The sequence below is a fragment of the Egretta garzetta genome, unplaced genomic scaffold (genome assembly GCF_000687185.1).
Source record: "Egretta garzetta isolate BGI_Z169 unplaced genomic scaffold, ASM68718v1 scaffold14, whole genome shotgun sequence".
NCBI classification, from domain to species: Eukaryota; Metazoa; Chordata; class Aves; order Pelecaniformes; family Ardeidae; genus Egretta; species Egretta garzetta.
The window spans coordinates 1,335,964-1,362,677 of record NW_009259588.1 but is presented as its reverse complement, the minus strand read 5'-3'; the positions used below and the strand labels follow the sequence as shown (position 1 = coordinate 1,362,677).

At 38.0% G+C, this 26,714-nt stretch overlaps 1 protein-coding gene across 6 annotated transcripts in view; it reads left to right on the top strand.

Moving 5' to 3' along the window:
• ATP9B (ATPase phospholipid transporting 9B (putative)) overlaps positions 1–18,468 on the top strand; it is a 171,337-nt gene extending 152,869 nt beyond the window's left edge. For 3 of the 6 annotated variants that reach the window (XM_035893429.1, XM_035893430.1, XM_035893431.1), the window contains 13 exons: positions 1,110–1,193; positions 1,773–1,943; positions 4,712–4,810; positions 7,242–7,331; positions 7,793–7,937; positions 8,261–8,325; positions 8,777–8,932; positions 9,089–9,153; positions 10,351–10,459; positions 13,345–13,402; positions 14,076–14,279; positions 15,919–15,951; positions 16,762–18,468. In XM_035893429.1, coding sequence (XP_035749322.1) covers positions 1,110–1,193; positions 1,773–1,943; positions 4,712–4,810; positions 7,242–7,331; positions 7,793–7,937; positions 8,261–8,325; positions 8,777–8,932; positions 9,089–9,153; positions 10,351–10,459; positions 13,345–13,402; positions 14,076–14,279; positions 15,919–15,951; positions 16,762–16,898 — 1,416 coding nt within the window. In that variant the 3' untranslated portion in view covers positions 16,899–18,468. The remainder of the gene's footprint in view (positions 1–1,109; positions 1,194–1,772; positions 1,944–4,711; positions 4,811–7,241; positions 7,332–7,792; positions 7,938–8,260; positions 8,326–8,776; positions 8,933–9,088; positions 9,154–10,350; positions 10,460–13,344; positions 13,403–14,075; positions 14,280–15,918; positions 15,952–16,761) is intronic. The other 3 variants (XM_009637923.2, XM_035893427.1, XM_035893428.1) reach the window with 1 other exon arrangement.
• The last annotated feature ends 8,246 nt before the right edge of the window (positions 18,469–26,714 follow it).

The following is a 26,714-nucleotide window of genomic DNA, read 5'->3' as shown; positions in this document are numbered from 1 at the left end:
CAAAATATCAGGTATTATTGGAATAGGTTTAAAGGAAAACCTGAGCCAATGCAGTAGTGGGTTTTAAAATTGTTACATATATCCTGAATGGGTTTTAAGATATTATAATTATTTCCAATTCTTGAATAACTCACAGGAAAAGCAAAGCTGGTAGTCAGAGCAGAACATGTTCCTGCTTAAAACAAGGAAATTTGTTTTTCATTGACTGACCTTTCACATAAAACCTAATTACTGCTGAGAAGTATTCTGCTATAAACCTATTTATCCTGAAATGCCCTTGTTTTATCAAATTCTACAGTGAGGTATGTTATGAATTACGAAGTTTAATAAGGGTTGCAGCCAAATTGGAATAGTTTTTTGCCACATTTATTAAATTTAATATAAAATAGCTAATGACTGAATTTCAAAACTGATTAATATTTTTCGCTATGCGGCTCTAGTAGGTACCAGCAATCATCTTATTTTGACCCTACATACAGACAATATGTTAATACAATGATTACACCATGTATGTTCATAATGGTATTGGCAATATGAATCAATATCTGCTGCAGGGCAGTTTGATTTATTCAGGGACATGAATAAATTAAACTCCCTCAAGACCTAGCAAAATGTCATAAAAATTACTTTTGGCGATAATGATGCACAATTAATTGTAAAATACTTGTTTAATTTATTTAGCTTTATGAGGTCAAATCAATAAGTGTTTTGCACTGGACAGCCTTGTTTTTCATTAAGACATGCTATTCCATGGCTATTTTTAACATGCAGATATTTTTCTGGTAAGAGGTATGTTCAGTGGAAAAAGAAAATATAGCTCTGTTATGTGCCTCAAAAATAGTTTTAATTTATTTCAAAGCTTCAACCTAAAAGAGATTTTCTTTAAGCTAGGAGAGGAAATCTAGTTGACTTACCAATAGCATGCCACTTCATTTGGGGGACCTGAAGTATAATTGCACTTTATTCTGTTTGTGGCTTCTCCAAAATAACCTAAGAGTCTAAACATACACCAAAAGTTGTAGTACAGATATCCCCTGTGAGCATATAGTATAAAATGTGTCCATATGGTTGAATATTTGCATAACTGTTCTATGGTTTGGTCCATTTAGTGTGGTAATATGGCACGAGAAGGACTGCGTACCCTGGTTGTTGCCAAAAAATCACTGACTGAAGAACAGTATCAAGATTTTGAGGTATGAAGGGTCAAGAGTGATCTTGTGCTTCACCGTGTTTAGTTACTTCAAGGGGAACATTCCTCTTTTTTTTTTTTTTTTTTTTTTTTTTTAAATTCCATTAAGATGGGAAAAAAGATGATTCATATTTAAAATATCGATAGTTGAGGTATGGCACACAATATATTAGAGATTTTGTCATTTGATAGTGATTGTTCTGCAGTCATACATAGGGTACTGTTTTGCTTGATTATTTGACTGGACAGTTTTCCCGGAAGCCAGTGTCACATTACTTCTGTAGCTTCAGCATGACCTAAAAAATCTACCTGCCCTCAAAGATAAGGACAGTTCCTGCTTAAATGCTGTGATACCTAATTCTTAATAGTTCTTCAGAAGGCATTCTCTTGGGTGATTTGTCAGAAAAAACATGCATAACATTGGGTGCAAAGTATAATTCGCTCTTTCAATCCTGTTCTTCATTAAAGATATTTAAAGACAAACATTTAGCCTAATGAATCCATATTATAACTGACTGATAGACTGAATGTATACTTTATGAGTCATAGCAAACTCTAAGTGGTTTTGTGTTTGTGCAAACAGAGTCGATATAACCAAGCAAAGTTAAGCATACATGATAGAAACCTGAAAGTTGCTGCTGTCGTAGAGAGTTTGGAGCGAGAAATGGAATTGCTGTGTCTCACTGGAGTAGAAGATCAGCTGCAAGCAGATGTTAGACCAACTCTAGAGATGCTAAGAAATGCTGGAATAAAGGTACTAAACACATACTGCTGACATTACAGGTTATCGTTTCTTAACTTTTAACATTAAAGACATTAATTATATTTGTCTATATTCGGGTTAATTCAAAATAAGAAATACGCCAAGTCCTAAGCACATTCTGGGCATGAGCTAGCACAAACAAGACACTATGCACGAAGTTCCCTTGTCCGCCGCAGGTTTCACTGATCTTAAGCTTACATTTGTACGAAAACTACCAATGGATAAATGTTTGTGACTCCCAGTCATTTATCTCCTGACTGTCCACAGTAAACTCTCCTAGCTGATGCTAAATGAGTTTGGCACAAGATCTGTATGATAACAATGTTTTCAGGCTTGGCACTCACAAGAAGTCTCAGCAAAGATCAAAAGGTGAATTGTTTGAACTAGAATTCAGAGTTTGTTTGAGTCATGTTAAAGGGACAGTGTCAAAAGCTTTGCACAAGAGTTTGTGCTGTGTTTTGTTCATAAGCAGGCTATGCACATTTAGAAGTAATAGATTTATTTGAAAAGGGGTTTGAAGTAAAGATATGAGCAGTATCTGAGGGAAGTGGGCAAGATTATATACATTTTGCTTGAAGCAGAGTGTCAAACTGCACAGAAAAGGTGTGTTGATTTGGTTGCATTGGTTAAACTGAATCAGATACAATTGGATTTTTAGCCAATTTTTTAGCTATTTGGCTTTACAGCAAGCATGGGAAATCTCCCTTTGAGTGAGAGAGGAGTGGGAATGCATGGAGCTCTGCCCTGGGACAAATGATGAGCCAGTTGAGTTTATGGGTTAGAACTAGTGGGCAGACCAATGTGGACAACATTATGGTTAGTGTCTGCTACAAAATGCCTGATCAAGAAGTAGTAGAATAGGCCGCCTTCAGACAACTGGAAGAAGCCTCACATTTGCACGTGCTGGTCCTTGTGCTGGACTTAAGCTACCCCAATATCTGCTGGAGGAGCAACACAGGAGGGCACAAGGAAACCAGCAGAATTTTGGAGTGCAATGACAGTAATTTCCTGACACAGGTGATTGAGGAGTCCACCAGGAGAAATGCTCTGCTAGTCCTCATACTAACAAACAAGGAGGCATTGGTTAGGATGTGAAAGCTGGTTGAGGGGACAGCCTTGGCCATGAACAGTAGTTACGAGAGGGTGAAGTTCAGCAGACTCAGGAGGATCTTACTAATGTCTGTAAATACCTGAAGGGAGAGTGCAAAGAGGACAGAGCCAGGCTCTTTTCAGTGGTGCACAGTGAAAGCACGAGAGGCAATGGATGCAAGCTGAAATAAAGGAAGTTCCACTCGAATACAAGAACATTTTTTTACTGTGTGTTCAAACACTGGAGCAGGTCTCCCAGATAGTTTGTGGAGTCTCCGTCTTTGGAGATGTTCAAAACTATCTTGATGTGGTCCTGAGCAACCTGTTGTAGTTGACAGGGCAGCTGGACTAGCTAATCTCCAGAGGCCCCTTCCCATGTCTGCTACTTTGTTAGTCTGTTTTCAATTACTCCCGGTTCCCAAAGGCTTTCAGGTGAATTAGCAGTGGTGTGCACAACTAGAAAAATACATGTATGGATTAAAGCCTTATGATTACATCAAATTTCTTCTTACTATGGTGTGACTAGTGCAAAGTACTTACATACTAGTACTTCATGTATAGTATTTTCTCATTTGCTCTTGATATTTCTTCTATATGTGATCACTTCTGATAGGTATATCCTGCTACAAATAGGAATAGAACAGTGTGACAGTTTTTAGTTGTTTGGTTTTTTAATGATTAGTTCTAGGCTTTAGGAGCATTTTAAAACTGTTGTGACTTTAATTACAACCAACATTATAGTAGGCTGAAAACACAATGGTAGCTGTAGACTGATCATAAAATTATAGATTACTCAGTGACTGATGAGAAAACATGAGTCTTGTCCATTCATTGACGCACATGGGTACTAATAAAAAGAATCTTACCTGAGATGTACAGGAAAAGAGGGACACAGGGGCTTACAGTTTAATAAAATTGCAACTGTTAACTTAGTAACTATCCAGTAATAACTCCTGATTAAGCCATTCTTCCTGTGTGGTCTGTTCTGTTTGGTCTAGGGCTTATGGTATTTCATCCAGATGTCCTTCAACTTTCTTGGTGTTAAGGGGTTGAGGGAGAGACCGTTGTCTCACTTTAAGAACAGACATATCCTCAACCTTATTCGTTAAACTTTAATGCCTTCATCCCACTTCTCTGTGGTCAGTGGGCAGGGTCTCTTTGGAGCATTGGGACTGTAGTTCTTCCTTCAGAATATGCTGTCTCATTGCCTGGCGGCTGCTTTCTGATGGATTCTCACTAGGGTCACAGACTGTTGTGTCACATCATTTTGCTGACAAATGTTATCTCTCTTGTAGTTTTCTGTATCCTCACTCTTTTGATCAAGGTAGTATCAGGGCCATAGGGAAAGGCTTTTTATGCTTTCCCTGCTGTTCAGCTATGCCAGTGGGTTTCCCCAGAGTTTCATCTTGTCTTCATGTGAATTGAAGCATTGGCCCTTGTGAGAAAGGAAGGGAAATGGAGCTGCCTGAAGTAAAGACAGTTCTTTTCTGCTTTGTGTGTTGCAGTAAATACTGCTCATTGATTTTAGTTAAAAATGCACATATCAGTAAATTTTCTCTGGTAATCTAATCCCAAAAGGTACCAAAAAAAGGTTGGAGAGAGATGTCATTTAGATTTGGCGAATAGACTCATTAATGTCCAGTGGAGTAAACTGTTACATTATTTTGCAGATATGGATGTTAACAGGAGATAAACTGGAGACAGCAACTTGCATTGCGAAAAGTTCTCACTTAGTGTCTAGGACTCAAGATATTCATATTTTCAGACCCGTAAGTATAGTTCCAAATTTTTGTTGGTTCATCAAAGGACAGCTAATAACAATGTTGCTTTATTTGATGAGTAGTTGGCTGCTTGTTGAAAATTGATGGGTTATTGTACTGAGTGTCATAATAATGGTCAAGGGACTAGTATTTAGGTTGTTGCTTCAGGTTGTAGAATTACAAAGCATTGCTTCTGTTTAAGGGTGCTTGTTTCTAGATTTGTTGATATACTACAGAAATGTTTGTAGCCATGTTTGGGTGACCCAGGTTCAACACACGTTTTACACTCTTCACTTTCTACAATGGACATAGTAAGGTACCTCTGAATAATGATGGGGAGGGGTCTATGTGAGGTGCTGAGCCAGTAGGAAAGACTGTCCAGGAATTTAGGCTATCTGAATGTGGTTCTTGCTTGTTCTAGCATTTTCATTAATAGAATTCTTTAGACTCAAGCAGAATTAATCCTGAATTAAACTGTGATGCCAACATCAGTATAAGAATTTTTTTTAATATCATGATATATATTTGCATTGTATTAACAGACTGTTGAAGATAATTGTTAGAAAGGTAAACTGAATATCTTTTTCTGTACATTTTGGTTATATTTGCATAGCTCAACTCTACTGAAGCCAAACAAAAATAGATTTTCCAGACATTGATTGATGCTGTGTGATCAGACATAATATGTCTGTCTTTGTTCTAAATGAACCACTTGCACCTACAGAAATAATTATATGAATATAATTTACATGTAAATGTGGTTTCTTCTGAAGCATCAGAATGGCAAATTAGGCCCTGCAGACTACTATTTGCAATTAAATTATTAATGCTTCTGATAAAACTTCAGATCAATTTTTGTTGACCTTTCCATGTTGTAACACCACAAATTAAGTCTTCCCAAACAAAATCTATTTAGTTGAGTCAGATTTTTATTTTCATTACCTCAACTGGTAGTAAAAGATCAGCATAAAACTATGTTAACTTAGAGTATGCAAAGTTTTAAATTAGTTAGAAAATGGATTTATACAGTTATTTCTGTGGCTCTATTTGTTGCAAAGAAATAACTACAGGATTAATGTAAGAAAATACCAAGCATTCTAACGCTTCTATTTGAGTTAAAAATTAGTAAGTACAAAATTATTTACTACTTTGGCTTCTGAAAAAGATGAATTTTGGTTTTAACACTCTTCCTTTTTATTCTTGGAAGTCTCAGCTTCTTCATTTTGTAATGAAATTAACTGATATATTGTTCTAGAGGTATTTACAAATTTAAAAAAAAAGAACTGTTAGGTAAAAGGTAGGGGGCAATTGTGCCAAGTGCTGACATCTCTTAATCTCTGTAATGCAGAACGATTATAATGGGCCAATGCAATCTGGGGTTCCTAATAGTTGGCAGATAAGGAGCTTTCTCTTTACATGTTTAATTGTGAAAAAGGAGGAAAGAAATTCTGAATTGGGGCATGTGTAGGGGTTTTTCTGCTTGCAGGGGCTTTTTAATGTAATTAAAATTTTATGTGTAGTAGAGCCCATCTGGAGGGAGAAAGGTCTTTGGACTGCATCTGATTCTGGGTAGTAGTGGGCCAAAGACAAAACTTCATGTTCAGTGTAATTAAGACTCATATATTTTAAATGCTATTTAATCAAAGTGCTAACAGAGCCAAAATTAGAAATGTAATCAGAGTTTGTGTTTCATTCTGTGCTTGGAACTTTGTTTTCCAGGCTAGCTCTAAAATACATTGATCTTCTGTTGGAAAAAAACCCTCAAAACTTGCCCGTCTCCTCAAAATCTGGTTATAACATAAATTTTTTATGTTCTGTGTTCTACCAAAATCTATTTGGTAACCTTTGGCTATTTTCTGCATTTCACTGTTGGGCCTTTCTGAAACAATAATTACATAGATGAAAGTGTGATGTAGTTCTTTTGTATTATGCCACTTGATCCTGCTTGCATACTTATGCAAGATCCAAAAGGCTTTGTATTAGTGAGCATTTTTATGTGCCTTTTGAAATTTGTGTCTACTTACTCAAGCTGAAGGAACTATTAATATGAACATTTTGCGTATTTTACTGGTTAATAAATAAATGTTTTGGCATTTGCTTGGGGTTTTTGTCTATTTTTTCTCTAGCCCTGCCAAGATGGAAAGACTCAGGTCAGCTTGAACTTAAGGTATTTTAATGTCATTAATTTGCTAATTTTTTAGCCCTGGTCTACTTTGCTGAGGAACCAGTTAAGCTGGCTACATAGATTTTCCTTGTTTGAGGCTTACTTTTTCACTCCGTAAGATTTGAAGCTTGCAGTCACATCCCATGGGTATTGGGCTTGCACTGGGATAAAGCATTTGTTGGAAGAACCAAGGCCAGCTGGGTATGAGTTCTCAAAACCTGATTGATTTATTTAAGAATATAGCAAAATCTTTTAAGTGAGTGTTTTTTATTGAAGGTTGCCACTCGAGGAGAGGCTCACTTAGAACTAAATGCCTTTAGGAGGAAGCATGACTGTGCCTTGGTGATATCTGGGGACTCACTTGAGGTAAGAACTTGGTTTCTGTCAAATTACATTTATATATATGCTTATGTTCAAAAAATAAACTACCAGTATCTTTATGCTCTTAAACTTTTTTTCCAATATTTGCCCATACTTTAAGTTGTCCTTGGAGATACTTTTGTTTTTCACTGAGTGCTAGTTTAGAGGATATGTATTCTAGATGAGCAAATGTTATTGGTTCTCTGGTTTTCTGTATGGTAACGGAATTTGTATGTGACATGCTTTAGTATTGTCTCTTCTTTTAACCCCAAAGCACATTGGCTCTCTAGATGAAAGAGACTGTCAGTTTAAAATAATAAAGCCACAGAAAGAGAACGTGTCTTTTTTCTCCCAGATGGATGTTATGAAAGCAAAACTTCATAAAAGAATTCTTTATACTGTGGTTTTGTGTTAGACTACGTGTAGTAGTATTTAATCGTAAGTAAATGTGAGTATTTTTTCCTTAGGTTTGTCTGAAGTATTATGAGCATGAATTTGTAGAGTTGGCTTGTCAGTGTCCCGCTGTAGTGTGCTGCCGATGTTCTCCCACCCAAAAAGCTCATATTGTGAAACTGTTACAGCACCACACTGGAAAACGCACGTGTGCAATAGGTAACTCTTGGCATGATCTTCATTTGCTAAAATCTGTAATAAGCTTAAGCAGTAGATGGCACCGTTGAGAAACAGTTGAAACAAAACCAGGCTGCTTTATCAACAGCCAGGTATTATGTAGCTGTAGCAGAAGATGCCATTCCATGAGAAAGGTGTGGTTATCTTCTTTATTCCACAGGAAGAGGTCTTGATTGCTGAAGTAATTAATCATAATCCATAGATTAATTGTAAGAATTTAAAGGTATATAAGCAGTTTCTAAAATACTGTAAGGCCAGGAGAGTAAAACCTCTGAAGAGCTGAATATTGCAGTGACATTTTCCAGGTGATGGAGGAAATGATGTCAGCATGATCCAAGCAGCAGACTGTGGAATTGGAATTGAAGGCAAGGTAATGTTAACAGTTTCATTGTCAAATGTGTGCCACATAGTAGTATAGTAACATGGGATCAGAAGCTTGATTCTTAAACAGTAGTGAATTGATAATTTCTAATTAAAGTATGCTGTAAGATGATAAAAATGCTTGGTCTTTGAACTAATATTTTTCTTCGCTTCTATGTCCTCTGCTTTATCTTTTTAAATATAAAAAGCAAGAAAAGCAGAAAACACTATACTTTGTAGCATTTACCTGAAAGAAGCAGGGTAGGCAATTAGACTTGTTACAGCCACTGCAATCTTAGACTATGTACAAAAAATGTGTCTCTTTGTGTCTCTTTGCAGGGTTGATTTCTGATGCAGAAGCAAACTTGACTTTTAAAATGAACTATCGCTTAGAATTTTGAAATTTGAAACATATCTTTTACACTGTGTTTCATATTTGGAATATTTGTTTTTTGTTCTAGGAGGGAAAACAAGCTTCCCTAGCAGCTGACTTTTCTATCACACAATTTAAACACATAGGTAGGCTGCTGATGGTACATGGTCGAAACAGTTACAAAAGATCAGCAGCTCTTGGTCAATTTGTCATGCACCGAGGCCTTATTATTTCAACTATGCAGGTATTTAAAACTTTGTTTTCTGAATAGTTAAAAACACTGTCTCTCTCTTTGAAATGTCACAAAATCTTAATCAACTAGTATTGTTATTTTCTTCTTTGTTGTAATGTTTTGTATGTAGAATGATATTAAATATTTATAATTACCTGCTTTTTGTAGGCTGTATTTTCATCAGTCTTCTATTTTGCATCTGTTCCCTTGTACCAAGGATTCCTAATGGTAGGGTAAGTCAAAACCAACAGTTACGATATCTGGTAATAAATACAGTATCTGGTAATAAATAGTTGCTGTCTGCCATGTTTTTCATGCATGTATCATCGGTATGCTACCAAAACCTGGAACGAGAAGAGTCAAACTAGGCTGAATATGCACTATATGAGGGGGGAAGCCTCATTATTAGCTCTCTGAAGAGAGAGATCTGCAGAGCCGTAGAAGAAGATATTATATAGCCTTTTTCATATATGGAGTGAAAACAGTAGAGGAAATCTCCCAGACCAGTTTCAAGCTGTTAAACAGTTTGCCATACAAGCCTCAGTGAGAATCACAGATTTTTCTGTTAAAAATGGAGCTGATGCTACTGACTATGAAATTTCCTCTGAGAGTGCACTACCCAAGCCTGCCACATAGATTTCCGTTCAGGTGAATGTATGCAGGATTAGGAGCACCCTGGTATTGTTGGTAGAAGCTGCTTTAGTAATACAGTTCCCCAAGTCATACACCTGAGGGGTATGCATATATTCGTGTTTGTCCCTGCTTTCTGCCCCTTCTTGTCCTAAAAGCTGCTGCTTATACTCCTTCTAAACAGTAACAACTTAAATCAATAGTAACTTAAATCATAGTCAAATCACAGTCTGATTATACCACAGTCTGCAGAGGCAAGCAGTAGACCTTTCCAAAATGTTTGTTTGTAAATAGTTGTGCTAAATTCTAGGAAAGTACATACTAAAATATACATCTGGCATGTGCATACTAAGATCCAAAGCCACTTACAGAGCTGTTAAAACTTTTGTTCATCCACCTACCTATATGCTGATGTCTGGAATATAGTGCTTTTTTTTTTCTTTGGTTTTCATGCCATCGTATGTGGATTAATTTAAATGACAGGTCTTTGAACTGGTTGTCCAAAGTACAAGTGCACAGGGAGTATGGTAACAGGCGATAAGCTCGGGTGACATATATATAAGAAATAAATATATTTACTGGTCTTGAATGTATAAAAGCTCTGCAACTTCTCACGACTGGCAGCTCCCAGAAGCACAAGAGCAGGTTGCATGTATAAAGCTGTATTGGTAAGCTGTCTCAGTACTGGGTAGAAGAACCAGTTTAATTCCACTTACACAAAAAAAAAAATTTATCTCAGTAGATCAGTTTAAAATCCTATCATACATAAGTGTCAATTTATGTGCTTTCTTTTCACCTAGGTATGCAACCATATATACTATGTTTCCAGTCTTCTCTCTAGTATTGGATCAGGATGTGAAGCCAGAAATGGCATTGCTATATCCAGAACTTTATAAGGATCTCACAAAGGTATGAATGTCCTCAGTGCTCAGATGTGAACAAAAGCTGAAATCTCCGGTGTGTGAAACTGGGAATTCTTACAATCTTTGTGTTAAGTTATTTCATGCAAGACACATGTACAATTAATGTAATGCATACTTTTGTACTACAAAAATAATCCATAGTACCAAATGTTCCACTTAGTTTTATTAATACCTTTGTTAAGTCACCAGTGGTTGGACTGAAATAATTCAAACATGAAGGTATGTTGATGTCAAACCTGTTTTCATTCTGGCCCCAGGATCTCTGATCTGGAGTTATTTGTGCTTATTTTTTCACAGCTCCTTTTTCCTTTTTAACTGGTAGATTAATTTACAGATTTCCTCTTCCCCTCTCCCCCCCTGTGCCTCCCCCTCCCCCCCCCTGTCCCCCCCCCCCCTGCCAGTCCTCAGAAATTACTACTGACCTCTCCAAAAGCTGACTTTGTTTAAATAACAGATATCAATAACTGCTATATGCTAACTGGATCATCTGTAGATACTCCTTCCTGTGTGTTTGCATATACCTGCAAAACAATTAAAGTGTATCATTTCTTTACCTGCAAAAGTGAAACAAATATCAAGATTCTGTTTTCGTAACTTTTTTTGAAAAGTACTTCTGCTCCATCGTAAACTGTCAGCTAGAAAAGTTATGATCCAAGGCAGAAGCAGATACTCTTTTTAAGGATAGTAGATTCTTTGAAGATGTGTAAAAGTTCAAAAGCAGACTGTATTTGAAGAGGGTCCAAACATTTCAGAGCCTTTGTCTTTTTAATTGTACTAAGTTGGCTGTTAGCTATGTTAGTCTGGGACAATTTTTTGTTATCTCTTGGAGATCTTGATTCTCTCTTTCTCCTCCTCAGAATTTTTAATATTTCTTTGTGAGATTTCAGCCTATGATTAATCTCAAAAAAGCATGGCCTTACACCTGCTAAAGGCGGTTGTAAGCTTGACTGTGGAAACTTGTTGATGGAACTTGGAAGCATCTTATTTCCAAAGATAGAAGTTAACCCATACTCATAAACTGTTCAGGATGGCTAGATGAATACAAGCACAGTTTTTTTGTTTAGGCTTAAATGACAGTTCTTGGAGATGCTGAATCACTGGCTTTCCCAGCTTATGCTGCACCTCTATGAATATTAAATAAGTAGAACCCAAATACTTCTCTTCAGAAGAAAGAAAAAGAATGTGGAGAAACTGGAGAGTACAGTTCAGACCATTGTGTGGGGCAGATGATGATCAGTGAATGATTATGGATTAGTAGCACATAAAAGTTATTTGTGTGCCACATTTGACTTCACTATTACGAGGTAATCTTACTGTGAGTGTTTGTTGCAACAATTTATGATCATGCTGACTTAGTCATGACACTGTGAAGCTTATGTATTTCTGCACATCATTTTTCAAATTACGGACTCTAAATGCAAATCTCTACCAGTGCTGTTCAGCTAGTCTTACTCAAACACGCATTGATGTGGATTATAATTGTGTTCCTAGGAATTGGTTTCTATTCTGGGATATGCTAGTGATGAAAATGCTTTTTAGATTTTTAAAAGAATAAGATATATTGGCACAAGTCATTGACAGACTCTTGCTCCGGTGCAAGAAGAAGAGAGAATTAACAAGGTTCAGAGAGACAGGTGTGGCCACATACCCTGGAGGAGACACTGATTCAGTATTACTGTTACTGTGGCTCCTGTGGAGTTATAGCTAAAAAAGCTGATGAAAATTTGAAAGGAAGTATGAGGACTCCCTGCTTCCATCTGAAAGTGATTCACAGCCTGTTGTGCAGCATTCCCTAGAGGCTCAGGAGTGACTTATTAGAAGCTAGTTCCATAAAGGGGAACCAAAACTTCATCTTATTCTTATTTTGCAAATTTCGCTAATTGGGAGCTATGGTTGAAGGCGGAAGCAGTGTCCAGTACTCAAAGGAAAATGAGTAGGCACTCATAGGAGAAAAAAAACTAATGTTTTTTTGTGCTTGAACGAGAATTTTTTCCCATATGTTCAGTCTGTTACCAACATTCTAGACTATATACTGAATTATGAAAACGTCCTTAGCACCTTGCCATGAACTCTATCCAAGAAAATGTTTTAGTTTATACTGAAATAATAGAGTTAATTCATCACTTTCTGCAGCAATGATGCACATTTCTTTGTGAAGTGCTCATTCTGCCCTGTTCCAGTGATCACTTCTTTTGTGCCAAAATGGCTGTTTTATTTGCCTTTTTAGCCTTTTAAATGTATATCCTTTCAACTCTGCAATTCTGACACGTTTCATCAGTATCCTCACAGAATGCAAGTGTCATATGCACATGTACGGCATTTTTTTTTTTGATTTATGCATACGTTTCAGTCTAGAACATTCACAATCACAAGAAGATTTAAAATGTATTTGGTAATAGTTACTTGCTGAAAACTTACTCATATGCTTATCCTGTGAATGCAAATAGTTTATCCAACATTTAAAAGTGACTAATAACTACGGTTTTGCTTGAGGTTTAGGTCAGTAGGTACATAATGCTATTTTTCTTGAAGACTATGTTTTACAAAACAGACATAAAACGATTTTAAATAAAAAATAAACCTGTTTTACTGTAATTATCCCTCTGAAAACCAGCCAGAGCATTGCAAGATGAAGTATGTTCAAGGCCTTAACTGTCCTACCACCAAATTTAGACTTTGTGTGATTTCTATACAAGTTTGCAATGACGAATCATAAAAACAAGTAGAAGCTTTTTAGCTTATAGTTCTTCAAAGACTGCTTATTTTACTTGTGAAATGTCTCTCTAGTGATTAACTATTAAAAATATATGAACTGAGTAGATTTTTTTTTTTGAAGTCGTGTTTAACCATCCTCTCACTTGTTTCCCTTAGGGAAGATCTTTGTCATTTAAGACCTTCCTCATCTGGGTTTTAATCAGTATTTACCAAGGTATGAGAGAGTCCTAATTTTACTGAATTGAGAATTTTTTGTCTGCTATTAGCAATATTGTTTTTCAGCTGCAGGTTGAATTCCCAAAGCTTAACATTTCATCAGCAGTTATATATATTGCTTTCTGTTTATCTCGTAAATCGATATTCCTGTAGTGTGCCAGGCCTATTCAAAACACAGTGTGGATTGGTATTTTTATTGATGCATGTCGCCTAAAAAAGGACATGTTTTTAATTAAATGCTAATCCAGAAAAATTTTAATGAGTGCTTATCACATTGCATATATTTACACAGTAGTTTTCTTTCATAGAATGACAGAAGTACTGTTGAAGAAATCTGAATTATGTAATCAGTTAAAAGTAATTACACTTTCAACAATATCTCATTTATTTGTAGCACTTGACAAAATTAGGTTAATTAACAGTTTATCAGATATATTGCACTAAAAGGTGTTTAATTTTCTAGTAGTTTTATTTCTTTACAGCTTTAATTTGGTTGTTTTATCTCACATGCACAAAGTACAGTAAATATCACTTCTTTTTAGAAAGAGCAATGTTACCTTATTAAAAAAAATTACTGGGCAAGTTTTCATAATAAGCAATCAGATGTTCAGTGTGCAGTTTTAAAAACTGGTACATGGAAATTTCATGTGTACTTTGTGTGCCTCTCCTAGGTGGTATTCTGATGTATGGAGCCCTGCTGCTTTTTGAATCTGAATTTGTACATGTCGTTGCCATTTCCTTCACCGCCCTAATCTTGACTGAGCTCTTGATGGTTGCACTGACCATACGAACGTGGCACTGGTTAATGGTGGTGGCTGAATTCCTCAGTCTTGGCTGCTATGTGGCCTCTCTTGCATTTCTAAATGAATACTTTGGTGAGTAATAGCAAAAGTATTTTTGCAAAGAACTGTGCTTTATATTTTTAGTATTTTTTTATTAAGAATAGATGACATTATGCTTTGTGAAATACAACTTTCTCCATAAGAAATACAACTGAGATGAAATTGGGCTTAATTAATGTTGGGTTAAAATATTCTCTTGTCCTTTTCTCCTAGAGTCTGACAATCTTTGTTCCTGTTAGTGTCACTTCTCTAGATGATAAACTTTACTCAAACCACGCATGCTTTTCCCATCCTTGATTTGATCTCAAGAGACCAAACTGCACACCTTAAATTGGCTTTTGAGATTTGCACTATTGAAAAGGATATGATTTAAAAATACCAGTTTATTTCACTGAGTTGGTGAATTATTTTGTATGCCAGACCAAGTGGACCTCATTAGATCCAATGCACAAGAGGTGAAGTATTGCTAGAGAATGAGGCAGAAGGCTATTAGGATAGATACTTTATATAAGAATCATCGTTTCACAATTATATTAAGTTTATATTAAGCTTGCTTTGAATTAAATTGCAGTATGCCATACTGTGTCTTAAGGTTCTGATTGTTCATAGTCACAAGATGAAAGAGTACATTTTAACTACGAATCTTAGCAGTCAAAGATCTGAGCATCAAATTTTTACATATTTCTTTTTTATATCAAATTATCTTTCAGTAAAAGTAGCTATCTTAGTGTGATTTTACAAATGTAACTTTTACAGAAATATATATGTATGAAAATTGTGATTATACCTCAGAGGGGGTTGAATCCAGCTCCTTCCCTCTGTTTTCTAGGAGCTGATAAGTAAGGAGTTGCCCTTCAGTTGTCACTTCTCATAGCAGAATTAAATGTTACTTGGTAGTTTCTAGGAGTCTCATAGGTCTGCTTTCACTCTCTCATATCCCACATGTCCAATACTAGGGTAGTGTATTTACATTATATAATTATTTTTTTAATCAGTAAATGCTTCGCTGCCTGTCCCAGGTGTTCCTTTACTTCCCAGATTTCTCAGGAGTCAAATTCTAATGAAGAAACAACCCTGCTGGGCTTGGTACTTGTACATTATTTCAAGTTTACAATAGTACCTTTTTCTTTTCTCTGACACTGATGCACAGACTCTTTAGTAGAGATTATTGGGTTGATTCCTGAGTCTCCACAGCCAGATTACAAATGAAAGGAACAAACAGGAACAGATACAGGTACTGGTTCTTTAGTCCAGACTTCCAGGAATGTCATAAAGCAGAACTTGCTGCTTCACCTCTGTAAGTCTTTAGTATTGGTGACAGCCAGTTTCTTCTTTACTGCATTTTCTGAAGTGAATTTTCATTCACATTAGAACAGTTCTGATCAAGTTGTTCATACAGTAAATTATACCTTGAAGTCAAGTATAAGGGAACTGCCTACCTACTTACAACCTTAAAACATGACCAAATATAAAACTTCTATATTTTCAAAATGTTTTGGTTTAATTGCTGTTTAAAATAGTCTAATTGTCATGTGAAAGGCAATAATAATCCGGTTAATGCTGTTAAAATCTTTCCTTTTTGTGTAGATAACCTACTGGTTTTTTTTCATGTAACTTTTGTATTTTCTGTAAATGTATCCTTTCGTTTTCGTTTTCCCTCTTTATGAAACAGGTATAGGCAGAGTGTCTTTTGGAGCTTTCTTAGGTAGGTGAAGTTTAACTTTTCAAGTTTTTTTTTTTTTTCAAGTCTTTAAAAATTCATTAGAGAGTAGTACATTATTTAACACACACATTTGTAAATAATGGAAAAAAGCAAAAAAACCCCAATTCTTCAGGTTACCTGGGTTCTGGGATCTTTCAGTGATAATTAAGTACAACCTGACCATTGCAAATATGGTCAAAAAAATTCAGTAGCAAGTGTAGGGTGTCACCATTCCTGTTAATGTTTGTCACAAAAAATAGCTTTTAACTGTAGCTTTTGTGGCAATATCACTATATTGTTTTCCCTTTAAATTTTTGGACTGTAATTTAATCTCTGAGATTTTAAGAATCATTCAGTCTAGTTGTTGTGACTGTTTCAGAGAAAAATAATCTGAATATGGAATAAACGATCCAAAGTGGTAGCAGAATTTCTGGTTGGGAACATGTATCATAGTGGGTGTAAAAATCATTTTTACTTCTAGAAAAGTAAGCTGGCTTAACTTATGAGAAAGTCATGCTTTTAAACTGAAATTCTGTTTCCCCTAAAATTATTTTGTGCTGCAAAACAGTCTAAGGACCATAAAGGAACTCTGAAGCTCCTGTGTAAAGAAAATAGTTGGCAAAAACAAAATGTTGAGGCTAACTTTCTCTTTCTGTTGTTTTGTTGCCTTTTTTTTTTTTTTTTTAATTTTGCATGATCTTGAACAATAGCATAAGCAAACAATTAAGAGAGTTTTAGTGACTTTGCACTGTGGAAGTTCCAGTTTCCATGTTATAAGCTCCCATTACTTATTTTCCCTCTTTGTTTCTGCAGATGTTGCCTTTATCACAACTGTGACCTTCCTGTGGAAAGTGTCAGCAATCACTGTTGTAAGCTGTCTTCCACTTTACATTCTCAAGTACTTGAAGCGCAAATTTTCTCCTCCAAGTTACTCCAAGCTTACCTCGTAGAAGTAGTTATATTCCGATGGTTTTTCACTCACACCAGTCTGCAAATTGCACATTCACTGGGCTTTAGTGTCTGTGGATTTATGTTGGACTAAAGAAATTTAAACAAATAAATAAATAAAAAATCAAAAGTGATAGAGTGAATAGAGCACAAAAAGAGGAGGAAACATCTGACAGGTACAGTAACACAGAAGAACGCTAACAAGACTATCAGAGATAAACTAAATTATTTTTTTTTTTTTTACTTTCAGTTGCTATGATTATAAAATAAAACTGAATTATCTTTGATTTGACAATGCTTCTGAATGTTTTCATTGCTACTGTAAAGGATTTTTTCCTACTGTACTAATCTTCTGCAAGTTAAATTGAAAGTTTTTTTATTACATAACTTCCCTTCTTTAATTATTACATAACTTCCTAATTCAAGTCGTTTCCTTTAATGTTTATCTATGGAAAAGTTCATTCGTCCATACTTACTGTAACAAACTTAATACCTGTAAACACTCGTGTCTGTATTAGCAGCTAACTATTATTCCTCATCAGACATTGAGTAATATGCACTATTTGAATTATGTACAGATGTCTGCATAGCACAGTATTATTTTAGGAGCTGTTGTCCTATTCTGTACTCTCCATCTCTGGCACCAGTAAATATTACAAATCTGTGATGTTGACAGCAGTTCTTTAAATGCACATTACAGCCAGGTTGCACAAAAGCTGTTTAAAAATTAAATGATAAATTCTGTACATAATTCCACTGCACCTATTGATCTGTACAGATATCGAAGACATGGCTGCTCAGTAAATATGTTTTAAAATTCTTATTCATTTTGTATTTGTAAAACTGCAAATAGTGTCAAAGTACATTTCTATATATGAGAAGTCCAGTAAACCTTGTATTAGCTAATATGTTTAAATTGCCTTGTAATCTGTTTACTTAGGTTACTCAGGTAAAAGAAAGTAAGACAAACACATGAACATTATGGTAGGAAAAATCTATCATCTTCCAAGTTGTAAATTTTATGTTTTTATAACTTAGTTTGGGTGCAAACTTGTTTAAAAAAAAAAAAAAATCAAAACATTCTTGCTTGTTGCAAACTGTCAGAGTTGAATATCTTGGCTGAGTTATGACACTTCACAGTGGTTGAAGATCTGTTCCAGGAACTCATATACCCTGATGCAATCTGAAGGGTCCAAATCTTGCATACTGTACTGGAAAATAGGATATATTATTTTAGTTTTCCATTGTGATATAACTTTGCTTTCTCAAGAAGTATGTATAACGAATTTGGCATAGTCTGTTAATCAGTGGAAAGGGACAGCATAATTGTCCATGCTTTATTTATTAAATATTTATGTGTGTGTTTTTTAAAAACACTTAATATGGATGTCATTTTTATGTTTGACTGTATGCTTTTACAACGTAATTCTATGTTTAGTCTCTTATAACTTTGCCCATATGTCATTATTATATTGGATGAGTAATATTTAAGTGATAAATGTAACTACTTCCTGGGAGAGCAGAGGAAACTGCTGCAGGGCTATTTGGAATCCACTCCACTGATTTTTGTTTTGAAAGTTTTTCTTACTAGCTATTTGTCTGCTCTTTTTTTTTTTTTTTTTTTTTTAATTTTCATTCCTCATTATAAAAGCAATAAAGCCTAATTTCTACCAAATATTATTAATGGTATATGTATTAAATGAACTACTGAAGTAGTACTTCTTTTTAATTACACAATGTAGCAGACTAGTTTGCTCTGTCCCTCTGTAAACTCATTTCTGTAAAACCCCCACAAGATGTCACTGTTCTTACACACTAGCAGAAGCCTTTCTTCATTTTGTGTGGTTTTGGCAAGACACCCTTGGTTTATATTTTTAGTTTAGCCCTGTGATATTTTTGTTGCTGATTTGCTTTAATTTTCTGTTTTTCCCAAATAAGTGGTAATTTCTTTGAATCAATTAAGAAAAGTCACCACAGTGCAGTTGTTCTGAAACACTGATGATGTTTTTCTTCAGACCTTTTTATCTTACACAATGTGAGCTTGCACCCACATGCATAAAATCCAGTAGATGGGCAAAGGCTTAGAGTTGGTCATCCTTCATCTGCACATCACATCTTTGACATTCGGCAGAAAATGAGAAAAATGAGAAATTAAACGAGCAGTATGAAAGTGATAACATTACCGTAATACAGCTGTATGCGATGCAGCCATATCTGTGTGTACAGAACTTATAGTGTATGCATATTAATCCTCAGCATTAAGACTGTGATGTTAGTGTGACAGCAAATGTATAGATCCTACACACAGATAATAAGCCTTTCAGAAGTGGAGTCAATTTTCTGGAGTGCCTGCTTGCTTAGAGTGTTTTCAATATACATCAAAGGTCTAGTCTCAGCTAGCCTTTTATTTTGAAGACTGTGGAAGTCTGATTCGGATGGCTTGCCTTGCTTTTGAGGTTCGGTCACTGCAAAACTATGTGTACCAGGAAAGTCTGCTTTCTATTAATTCACATCACTCAGCCACAGCCCTGTAAAGCGATCGCGCTACCAAATTACAGTGGTTTACAGGTAACAATATCAATACAGAATTTAAGTGCTATGTACTATGACATCTTTCAGTAGAAAGCTTTAATGTATTGTGGATTTCAGTACAAAGTAAGCTCAGTACCATCACAGTCCCTGGCTCTCAGACTAGAATGGGAACATGTCTGGTGTGCAGGTGAATAAATTATTTTGTAAGAATCTCATTCTGTTGTCATTTCACATCAGTATATGTCAGGAGTAAGTCTGGAGCACCAGGTCAGCTTACAGAAACATAGATTTAGGCCTTGGATCTGCAAGTTACGCCCAGAAGGAGCTTAGTTTTATTTGGTATTAAATAAATGTTTACTTCTGTGAGCTGCTATGTCAGATATGTATTTCTGAAATGGTAATCACGTCTCTTGGAAAACAATTTCAGAATTGGGATAGGATGGAGGAGCAAGATGTGAATGGGAAATACATCTTCACTAAAGTAATATGCGTAACAATACTGACCTATTTGGACCATGTTTAATATGCATATGAGCTAAACATCTGCTAGATTTCCTATGCAGCTTGATGGAAGAACACAGGAAAAAGGAGAGATTCTGGAAAAAAAAAAGGAGTACTGGTGATTATTAGACTGGTTTCTTCTGCTGCAATTCTAAACTTACATGTTCACGTATCTGCTGGAAAACATCTTACTGCACAAGGTATTAGTTTGCAAATGGAAGCCAAAATTAAATTCTTGCATACTTAACATTAAATCTGTAGCCCTCTTCCGAGACTGTGAGTATTTACAACAAGTGTTTTTATGTTCAAACCGGGCTTTGCTGACATATACCATTCAGAGTTCAGCTGTGTGGTATCTCCTGTTTTCTTCCTCAAATTTCTGAGTGGTTGTCCACAAACATGCCATCGCTTTTGTATACACATAGGAAGTGTGTATTATCTTGACGAGCAGCATCCACTTGAGCCAACTTGTATTATAAATGCCTTCCTACCCTGTGTCCACAAAGACAGCATGAGCCCAAACGTTTCTCAGGCTTCTTTTAAAACATATCTGCAAGAGGGAACTCTGCAGTCAGGAACCTTTTCAGACCAGATACTGGTTCTGCAGGTATTCAAGCAGTAATTTTAATATGAACGTATGTAGTTAAACAGCTGTTAGTCACGGGGGTCAACTTCTGTAGACAAAGAGATGGTTTCCTTACATACTGCTCTTACTTATATGCCCGTTTGTGCATGTTAAGAGAGTAGGCCTAAGCAGTATGGTCTCCGTACTCCTCTGCAACCTTACTGCTGTCTTGAGGCACGCAGGTTACTTTGAGGAAGAATCAGCCTTGGATCTTCTGCTGGTGAGCTAGGCACTGCGTTCCTGGGATCATCCTCCATCCCTACGCTGATGTGCACCTCTGCCTTGCTCATACAGGATGTGCTAGAGGGTGCCTTCGTCGCTGGAGGTTGGGGATGTTCATGCCTGAACAACCTTTGTTTGCAAATTTACCACATGAATGATGGTGAGTCAGGCTTGGGGAAGGGCTTACTCTTTAAATGACGGTATAGACGTCCTTGGAGGCTTTGGAGACACGCTGTTAACAAAGATACTCTGACGTGACCTCTTTTCCCACTTTGCAGAGCTCTATCCCTGGGGTTTACATTGGTGAGATAACTTGAAAGAGGCTTCCATCTGTTTCATGCTTGTATCCCTGCACGTGTCCCAGAGTATTAATGTGGTTCCAGCAGCCCCTGCAGGGCAAAGGAATTGAGTGCGGAGTACGTGCGAAGGGGCAGTAGAGTCTGGGCAGACAGGGCTCCTTAAAAAGTGACAGCCAGGGGAGGAGAGGCGGCTGTTCTGCTCTCAGTGCTGTTGCTGAAGCTGTTCTTGTAGGTCCTGCTTGCTCTGACATCCATTTGAATTTTAGCTTCTGTGGAGTTTCTCCTTATTTTTGCTGACAAGGAAGGAAAGAATTGGGCCAGCAGTCTCTTGCTATACTTCATTTAATAACCTTTCTGTATCTAGGCTGTTATTATTATAACTGAACTGAAACTTGAAGGCAATCAAAAAAGCCCTTCAATGTCTTAGCCCCCTGTGGGGAGGAAAACAGTACGAGTGAACAAAGACAACATGGATTGAACATTATATGTAAACAAACAGGAGGCGCAGTATCTTTAACATTGTGTTAAAAAGCGTAGGAATTCCTTTTGTAAACAAAACACACTTAAAGGGAGATACTTCCCAACAAGTATTAACTACCCAACAGATGCCCTCAGCAGGGTTCGCAGCTGTTATTGTGAGTAGGAATTGGCTCAGCCAATTGCTAACAAAATCCTCCTCAGATAGGGAATTGCACTGAAAGACCTATTCGCTACTTCATCGACCAAAAACATAGTTTTGATCAAAATGTTTTACAGCAGAGGTGGTGAAAACCGGATGTCTTGAACAGAATAATGAGAGAGTGCTCTGCAGTTGAGTTGCCAAATTCTACTTTATTCTCCCATTCCTGACCAGGTTTTAGCAAAACTGCAGCCGAGATTTCTCCTTACTGTAGTCTCTTCCTGTCCTCCAGCATCCTTTCAACTTGAGATCGTAATTGGCAATGGTAAACCTCTAAATTGCTCAGAAAAAAAAAAAAAAAAGCAGCTTTGAGAATACTTAGCCTTTTTGCATTACTGAGCTATAAGGAAGATCATCATCTGCTTTCAGAGATGTTGTTTTCCATAACTGTGATGCATGGTAAGTATTTATGGCCCTGTCTTTATTCCTCTAGCAGTGAACTAGGTTTATTTTCCCTTCTCTTGACAAAAGAGGTAAGAATGAAAAGGGCTTTGGTTATAACATTCATGTAGCTTCAAGGAAGCTGTACACAAAATGGACTACTGTAATTTTTACTTGTAGAACTACTTTCCATCATTTCTCTATAATGTACACATCTAGTTTTTTTCCGTGGGCCTGCTGTGTTTTGCTCCGGGTTCTAAGCATGAGTTTGATTTTGCAAAGTAAACACATGTTGTGTGGAAGCAAATTATAGATAACTACTTCAAAAGCCTGTTGAAAATGAGTTCCTGGCCATTTGGGCTGGAAGGCTGGGGGATGTTAATGGATGAGCAGACCTGTAAGGGCTACGCGCATGTACATATGCTTTGTATTTATTGCAATTGTCTATTGCCTATTTGAAGGACAGATCTGGAAATTCTAAGTCAAAATGCTCCCTTGGGGAAAAACCTTTGTGCCGCATGTACTCTGTAGAGGAGGATGAGCTGCTGCCTCCCCTGCGTGTAATCGCTGGTTGTCGTCTTCTCTTGCCGTTGAATTCCAAACTCCTCTGCAGGAACACAGCTATGTATGCACTTCCTCACATAGCTTCTGGTTCCCAGAGTACCTTCTCCCTTTATCAGGATGCTGACTCTTCCATGACAGTCCTTTGAATGTAAGGCTGTTGCTTATCTTCATGCCAGCTGAATGGAGTTTATCCTAGCTGTAGGAGGTAGTTTTTCCATCTGAGTGTTATGAGCAAGACAGATGACACAGACAGGGTCTAGTACATACTTATCCCTATCCAAATGCAACTAAAGCAGCTCAGGCAATCTGCAATTTAAAAAAAAAAAAACAAAAAAACAAAAAAACAAACAAATGTATACAATTCTAGGAAAGAGCTAAATGAAAACGAGATTTATTGGCTTTGAGAGTTCTACCCTGTGGCTGTAGTGGTTTTGCTTTGCTTATAGGTGCCTTTCAATTTTTGGCATAAACTTCTTCACTGTGAGAAAATAGTAAAATATGGAGGCCTTAATATTACCTTCGTGCCTGTACGTGGCTAGTTACAATTCTGCTAGGTCCTTTTACCTTATTTTTTCTATTAGAATAGACAGAGGGTTGAGAGTTGAAAGCAACATGAGGATATCTGTGCATTTGTTAGGCATTGGTTATTATAGTGAAGGATGCCAAAATATAAGAAGTATCTCGATGTGGTTTAAGCTTATGTATATTGTATGACCTTAGAAATAAAGGAGGGGGGAAGGAATTCTGCTGCTCACAGTAACTTAGGTTCGTGATGCCCTTAACATGTGCAGACTTCAGAGCAAAAAGAAGGCCACATGGAAATCTTACTAAAAAAACCCAAAACATTTAACAACATTTTCAGAAAACAAGCCCTTTAAGATGACCTACACCTGAACAGCTGGAACTACTGAAGGAAATCATGTTTTTAACAACCCCTCTCGGGAACACAGGCCTGAAAGGAACAATTTCAGACAGTCAAAATGCCATGCATTTCTGCCTGGCTCTGCTATCGAGTCTGGCCCTGCTTGTGTTTCTTACCAGGAGGGGCTCTGCCAGTAACATAGAGCAGGATCCCTGCATGTCTGCCTGTTGTGGCATTGCACGTGCATTTTTGTGTTATCCTGACAACAGCAATCATACATGTGCTTTGGTCTAGCCCTGCCCACTTGCACATCAAGAGACACAAGGTGTAAGTAAGCTCCACAGAGGGACCTGGACAGCCTGGATCCATGGGCTGGGGCCAGTTGTGCCGGATCCTGCACTTGGGTCACAACAACCCTATGCAACACTACGACCTTGGGTAAGAGCGGCTGGAAAGCTGCCTGGTGGAGAAGGGCCTGGGGATGCTGGTTGACAGCCGGCTGAATATGAGCCAGCAGTGTGCCCAGGTGGCCAAGATGGCCAACAGCATCCTGGTTTGTATCAAATAGTGTGGCCAGCAGGAGCAGGGAAGTGATCGTGCCCCTGTACTTAGTGCTGGTGAGGCCGCACCTCGAAGATTATGTTCGGTTTTGGGCCCCTGCCCACAAGAAAGACATTGAGGAGCTGGAGCATGTCCAGTGAAGGGCATGAAGCTGGTTGAGGGGTCTGGAGCACAAGTTTGATGAGGAGCGGCTGAAGGAACTGTTTGTAGCCTGGAGAAATGGAGGCTGAGGGGAGACCTTATTGCACTCTGCAACTGAGAGGAGTTGCACTCTACAACTGTAGCAACGTGGGTGTTGGTCTCTCCTCCCAAGTAATGGGTGATAGGACGAGAGGAAATGCCCTCAAGTTGTGCCAGGGGAGGTTTAGATTGGATAGTGGGAAAACTTTCTTCACAGACAGTGGAACGGGCTGCCCAGGGAAGTGGCTGAGTCCCCATCCCTGGAGGTATTTAAAAGACATTTAGATGTGGCATTTAGGGACATGGTTTAGTGGTGGGCTTGGAGGTGCTAGGCTAACAGGTGGGCTTGATGATCTTAAAGGTCTTTTCCAACCTAAATGATTCTATGATTCTAAGTAGTCCTCAGCCAGAGAAGTTCACCAGTTGTTGAAGCAATCAGTTTCTGTGTAAACTGGTTTGTAGTGCTCGAAGGGAAGCAGGGCAGATAAAAAATAAGCTATCTCTGTACAACCTGAAGCAGATTTCTTTTGGGGGGAGTGGGAAGAAAGCCAAGCTGCTAGTCACATAACCACGCTGCTATCTTACCATCTGTCCAAAAGCAATTACGTGGAAATGGCAGGTGAGGTGGGAGAACGAGGTCATAGCTCAGCTGTAACGCGGAGCCAGCCCAAGTCACTGATCTAGTACCCGGCAGCACGGGAGTCTCTCTTCTTGACACGCAGGTCACTTACCCTGCCAGTTCAGACGTACCAGCACAGTGAGTGATGGAGTTTGCTGCTGGGGAATCAGGGAAAGGCTTCTCAAAGCAAAGCCTGCCCTAGAGGCAGCTACCTCGGAGCACGGGAGCGGAGGTGTCTGAAACTGCAGAACTTTGCATGTTCTGGTCAGCCCCAGCATGTGGGGAAACTTAATTTTGCCTGAGACCCAACTAAAACATCCCCTCTACCCTCACCCCCATCCTCCCCACCCCAGTGTGGTGGAATAATCCAGGCTGTGCCACGCTGTGGGGTCAGTGCAGGTCTCTGCAGCTTCCACCTCTGGTTCACCAGTGTAGCTGGGAAGGGTTTACTGTCTGAGGGTGTTGAATTCTGGCTCTTTGTGGTTTACCCTGTACTCAGCTCCTTTGCTGCCTGCCATGGTTAGCAGAGGGAGCTAGTGACTCCCAGTCCATCAGGGAAAAATCAGATGGCTGCTTGCAGTTATCCTGAAGGAGCCCTAAGCCGAGTCTGTGGGGCTTGTCTGTCTGGTCCCGTGCTACCCAACTCTTGGCACGGAAGTAGATCCCCTAAGCACTACATGCTGCTTTGATGCAGGTTGAAGCCAGACCCTGTGCTCACAACAAGCCACCTGCAGCGACCCTGGGGACATCAGGAGGTCTCCCTTAGGAGCTGGTCTTCCTGCAAGCCATCTTGTAGATCATTTCATTGCCCTAGCCGTTCCTCAGCACCTTCCCACCATTCCTGCCTGTAACCTGTGTGTCTAGGGCCTCTTTGAAACTGCAGCCTGCTGACCTTGTAGCTGTTGACTCAAGCATAGTCACATCTGCGTGTGGGTCAGGGCTGGTGACTATAGTCAAGACTCCATTTATTTGTGTTGTATTTATTTTTAAAGATGGGACACAAATTCCATGAGACAGACTCATCTGGTGATCATGTGAAGAGGGTGACTGAACAGCTGCTCGTGGCTGAGCTTCTTTCGGGTGAGCTGAATTCCACACATGCGCTGCCAGTTCAGCTGAGGGAGAAATTTTGGAGAAAGACACCAGATAAAGAGCCCTCCAGCAACTCAAGTAAAACAGAAAAAACAAAGGCCTCTCCATAGCCTGTCTTGTTACCTGCCAGTCCTGTTTGAGTCCCAGACATCTCCCAGCTCTTCTACTTTGCATGCCTCCTATTCTGGTTTGATACTTTCCCAAGCCATAAAAAGTGTGGGAACTTTATCTCTCCTTAAGAGAAAGAAAAAATGGGAGCTGCTTGCGACTCTGGGATACAGCAGAGTTAATCAGCTTCATGTTATGCTAATTTCAATGACAATACCAAAACTCAAGGCAGGAACTAAGAACTTAAGAGACGGCTGAAGGGGGAAGACTAATAATTTCCATGTTTTTGCTCATACAACAATTTCTATTCCCAGCTGGAGGGGGTCTCCACCAGAAGTGACTGGTGATTTTTAAATGCTACTATTTTTAACATGTCTGCTTTGTGAGTAGGCACCTCGTTTCCAGAAAAATGCGAAGTATTCACTGTACGAGCCTTCAGTCTCTTGATAGATCTCAAGCTGGGCAACCAAAATGATCAGTCAGAAGGGAGTAAAAAGAAGAGTACAGGAACAACAAACAGATAATCATTACTGGTATCACATTATGGGCCCTGAGCAGGATGCTGGAGAAGATGATACAGGTTATTCAGAGAG